The 5,151-nt window shown below is 36.1% G+C and overlaps 1 protein-coding gene across 1 annotated transcript; it reads left to right on the forward strand.

The window, feature by feature from the left end:
- The first annotated feature begins 3,656 nt into the window (after positions 1–3,656).
- LOC21406767 (ethylene-responsive transcription factor 2) lies at positions 3,657–4,864 on the forward strand. Its single transcript, XM_010106515.2, has one exon. It carries the CDS (start codon positions 3,773–3,775, stop codon positions 4,640–4,642), a length of 870 nt encoding a protein of 289 aa, XP_010104817.1. The 5' UTR covers positions 3,657–3,772; the 3' UTR covers positions 4,643–4,864.
- The last annotated feature ends 287 nt before the right edge of the window (positions 4,865–5,151 follow it).

Raw genomic sequence — 5,151 nt, forward strand, 5'->3', positions numbered from 1 at the left:
TAGTGAATTATGAATCATAATTTAAATTATAATTTAAATCTTTCAATTAAACATCCACTTATTTTTATTTTTTCTTCAATTTTCTTCCCTAACTTGTCAGCCAATTCATCCTCTATTCAATTTTATCCTCTTATTTTTTTATTTATTTTAAGGGATTTTTTCTTTTTTAATACGTTAATATATCAATAAATTAAATTTTATGTTTATTAAATTTATATAAAATTATATAAAAATTAAAAAATACGTAAATATAATAATTAAAAAAATTTAACTTACCGTTACATCAAGTGTATAAAAAAATAACTCTTTTTTCGAATGTCCTAGTACTACTTTACCATTATTTCGCTTCTAATATATTATTCGATTAAGCACAAGTTCATTAATCATTCGTACGAACGTATATAACTAAGGGGCCTACGTAAAATCAACTTGTATTTATTAATTTTTTTCGTGAAGTTTAAAGTAAAAGAATAATTATGCTTTCCATTTTTTCCTCTATAGATATTTTCTTTTCTTTATTATTTAAAATATTTTCGTTTTTTGTTAAAGACTTAAAGCATTTATTTAAGATTGATGTCGCTTAGCATTATATTGTCAATTATATATCTTAACGCAACTCAGAGGATAATATATGTAAACCAATTTTCTTTCTTTAACACGTGCTTATAATTAACGGCATCTCTTAATACGGTTAGTTATGTAGATTTTATTTTATTTTTGTTATCCTTCTCAACCTAACTTGCAAAATATCAGTGTCGGTGGATAGACACTTGTGATAATTAGACATCAAACTGCAAACCAAACTAAAAAAAAAAAAAAAAAATGATTTGAGATTATTTTCAAATTTAAACCAAATTATCTAAAGGAAAATTGTAGTAAAAAACAAAAATTTTAAACCAAATTAAATAAATAGCATATTTTAAAATTATTAGAAGAAAATAACAATTTATGTGGTGTAAATAATTCATTTACAACTGGTAAAAAATAACTTACGTGATAAAAAATATTAAAAAGTCTTTATTTACATAAAAAATTCTTTTTACCAATCGTAAAAAGAAAATTTACGAAAAAAATATTTTTATTAGCCGTAAATAAATTATTTACGTGATAAATGATTTATTTACCAGATAAATTACTATTTATTTTAAATATGCTATTTACTTAATTTAATTTTAAAAGTATGTTATTTACCGCATCCTCCCGTAATTAAAAGTAAGTTGAATCCAGTCCAACAAAAAAAAAAATCAATTTATGTTGATTAGGCTTGAATAGATATCTAAATATGAGCTCTTTAAAGATTCAATTCATACGAATCACGTAATGAGAAACAAGAGAAATAGGATAAATTATACTTGTGCCCCTTGAATTATTGGCGTGTTGCAAAAATTCTTCTTAAAGTTTAAAGATAATAAATTTTCCCTCTGAACAATTCACCGTTAGCATGCGTCCCCCTTATCCACCCCCTCTGTTAAATTTTAAATGTTAAGTGTCACGTTTGTGGCACGTGACTCTCATTGTAAGGGTAAATAAGTAATTTAGGCCAAATCCTGAAATCCATTCCATAATACCCAAAATCCTCTCATCGTCTCCGTCACTGACGAAGATGATCCCGCCAGAGCCCCAACCACGCTCCTTTCGTCCCTACATCTCCTCCTCAGTCAGCGCTCATTCCTTCTCCTCCACCTCCTGCTTCAACAATTTCTCCGCCAATCCAAACCCTAACCGCTCTGATGCCGGCCCTTCTTCTCGCAGATCCCTTAACAACAAAACTTCTCGCTTCTCTCCAGCCATCTCCTTCTTCGCTCACAACTCCCGCATTGCCGTCGCTCTCCTCCCATGCGCTGCCTTCCTTCTCAACCTCGGAGGCATCCCCATCGTTGCCACTCTCACCGTGGGCCTCATGATCTCCTACATCCTCGATTCCCTCAACTTCAAGTATGGCGCCTTCGTCCGAGTCTGGCTTTCTCCCCTATTCTCCCATATCGCCTTCTTATTCTCTTCCTTCTCTTCTCGCTCCTCCTCCTTCAACTCCCTCCCTCTCTCCTTCTTTGCCTCCATTTCCGCCGTTTCCTCTTACTACCTTAGGGCATTCCATTGCCTCTTTTACTGGCTTTACTCCATCCCCAAACTTTCCTCCTTCAAGACCAACCACGTGCAAGCCAAGTTCCATGACGGCCAGGCTCCCGATGACTCGTTTATCCTAGGACCTCTCGAAAGCTGCTTCCACACACTCAATCTCATATTCCTTCCTCTTCTCTTTCACATCACCTCAAGGAGGGCTGAAATCGTCATTTCATATTACATTAAAAATTAAATGCCTCGGCGACTGACATGTAACATTTAACGTTTACAATTTAACAGAAGGGGCGGATAAGGGAGACGCGTGGTAACGGCGAATTGTTAAGGGAAAAATTTACTATTTTTAAACTTTAAGAGGAATTTTCGCAACACGTCAATAGTTCAGGGGCCACAAGTGTAAAGTGAAAGAATAGAAATAAAATATACCACAATAAACAAAGTTATAACCGAAATATTACGAATACATCTATGAAGTCTTCTACTAAAGATAAAAACGACGAAAAAAACTAATAAATACTAAAATGACATATAAACTTAAAGAATAGAACATTTGATGGATTATCTGACAATACAGTAAAGAGGAAGAAAAAAAAAACAGAAAATACAACAACAATAAGAATATAATTTATGTAACTTTTTTCTTTTTAAAATACAAAATATGTGTATGTGTAAGAACTAATAGATATGTTTCAGTTTTTAGCAAACAAAAAAAAAAAAGAGAATTTTTTTGATGTTCTTTTTTTTAGAACACCAATGTTCTTTGTTCATCAGTCGTTGAATCTGTATTATTTTTTCAATCTAATTTGACTTTTAATTAGATTTAATACAACTTTAACTACTAATAAATAAAAAACACAGCTGTTTTAAAAAAAAGAAAACACCAAAAACTCTATTTAATATGCGTTTTAAATTAAAGTGTTGCCTATCTGACTTAATTTAAGATTTGATAAACAATCTAAGAATCATCTGAAAAAGAATATATGAATTCATTTGAAAATAAAGAAGGAATTTATGTGATACGTACCACAATATTTAAGAAACGTTTGATTTGTGAATTAAAATCATAAAATTAGAATAATTTTTAATTTACGTGTATTTTTTATAAAAAAAATACTATATAAATTATGAATTATAATTTAAATTATGATATAAATCTCCTTATAAAACGTCATTTTAAAATAGATAATATGAAAAATGATTAAATCGGCGATTAAATGCGTGGGACGAAACAACAAAAAAAGTTCAAGAACAGACAAGAACGGGTGTTAGTGTTAGGGTGTAATTAGCAACACAGGGCGACAAATCATAATGTGCGCTTCGGTCATTCCGATGACGTCACTCTTCTAGCCCTTTCCTCACCAATTTAATCACGTGATCAATACAAACCACACGCACGGCCCACATCCACACAATTTGCACGCTCAGCTATTTCATCGAAACCTCCACGCACAATGTTATTTAATTATGAAAATTATTTCTAATGTTTTAATTTATTAATTTCCCACAAAAAAGTTAAAAAGAAAAAAATCACTCCGTCCTAAGTGCATGAACCTACTCCCCTATATAAGCCTCTCTCTTTCCTTATTACACAAAAAATCAGATTTCAGACTTGTCTTCTCTTCAATTCCTCTTCTTCTCTCTTATCTTCTTCTTCATCACACGAACCCTTAAATTCCAATTTTCCGAACACGAAATGCACGGACAGAGTACGATGGATTCGGACTTGGCTCTCCTCGACTCGATTCGCCGACACCTTCTCGGCGAGCCGGAGATCCGAATCGGAGCTCCGGTCACCAATTCCGGTCCCGTGGCTCCGGTTTTCTGCCGGAGCTCCAGTTTCAGCAGCCTTTACCCTTGCTTGACGGAGAACTGGGGCGAATTGCCTCTCAAAGAGGACGATTCCGAGGACATGGTGCTCTACGGCGTCCTCCGCGATGCCGTCAGCGTCGGTTGGGTCCCCTCCCTCGGCGGCGGGGGCGGCGCAGAGTCGCCGGAGACCTGCTTCACCATGGTGAAATCGGAGCCGGAGGTATTGTCGGCAGTGAACAGATTGCCTGAGAACTCTGTTTCTCCAGCGGCGGAGAAGGCGGCGGCGCCAGCGGTGGTGCCTCCGAAGGGGAAGCACTACAGGGGAGTGAGGCAGCGGCCGTGGGGGAAGTTCGCAGCGGAGATTAGGGATCCGGCAAAAAACGGAGCTAGAGTTTGGCTCGGGACGTTCGAGACCGCCGAGGACGCTGCCTTGGCGTACGACCGGGCGGCGTACCGGATGCGAGGGTCGCGAGCTTTGCTGAACTTCCCGCTCCGGGTTAACTCTGGCGAGCCTGATCCGGTGAGAGTGACGTCGAAGAGGTCGTCGCCGGAGCCTTCGTCGTCGTCTTCTTGTTCTTCTTCTTCGGCGTCGTCGTCGTCAGAGAGTGGATCGCCGAAGAGGAGGAAGAAGGCGGGTAGGAATGGAACGACGTCGTTGGGGATGATGGCGAACAGGGTTGAGCAACAAGTGGTCGTGGGTGTTGGAATGCAAGTTGCCACGTCTACACATGGCGAACAGTTATTGGTTAGCTAATGCTTGTAGTTGGACCAGACACTAAAGACTGTAATTACGCGTCTGAGACGTAGATTTTGGCTTTACCCATTTTTTGGATTTTTTTTTCTTTTTTATTTTTTTAAGGAGAAATTTGAAAAAGAAAAGGATGATGAATGGGAATAAATATATAAGAAAAAAGGGTTTGATATATAATGGGGCTGCTTGTTTTGTTTGATTGTGAATATACAAAAATTTCTTATATTGGTTTTGTTGGAACCTTCTTCTGAAATGGGATTTCTATTCTTTTAACATAAAATGTATTTTTTTATGCTTTATGCAAATCAAATTCATTGTGGGTTATATAATAACAATGAATATGAGTGTGCAAAATTTGCTTAGGAAATGTGGCAAATTTGCGTTGCTCCACTAGTGAGCTTCTATGGCTAAATTATGCATTCCGCATGTTAGAATCTTTAATTAATCTTAATATGTCATATTTTAGATATGATATGATAGATACAATGTCTCTTCACTGCACAAGTTTGTCT

Source organism: Morus notabilis, unplaced genomic scaffold (assembly GCF_000414095.1).
Source record: "Morus notabilis unplaced genomic scaffold, ASM41409v2 Scaffold789, whole genome shotgun sequence".
NCBI lineage: Eukaryota > Viridiplantae > Streptophyta > Magnoliopsida > Rosales > Moraceae > Morus > Morus notabilis.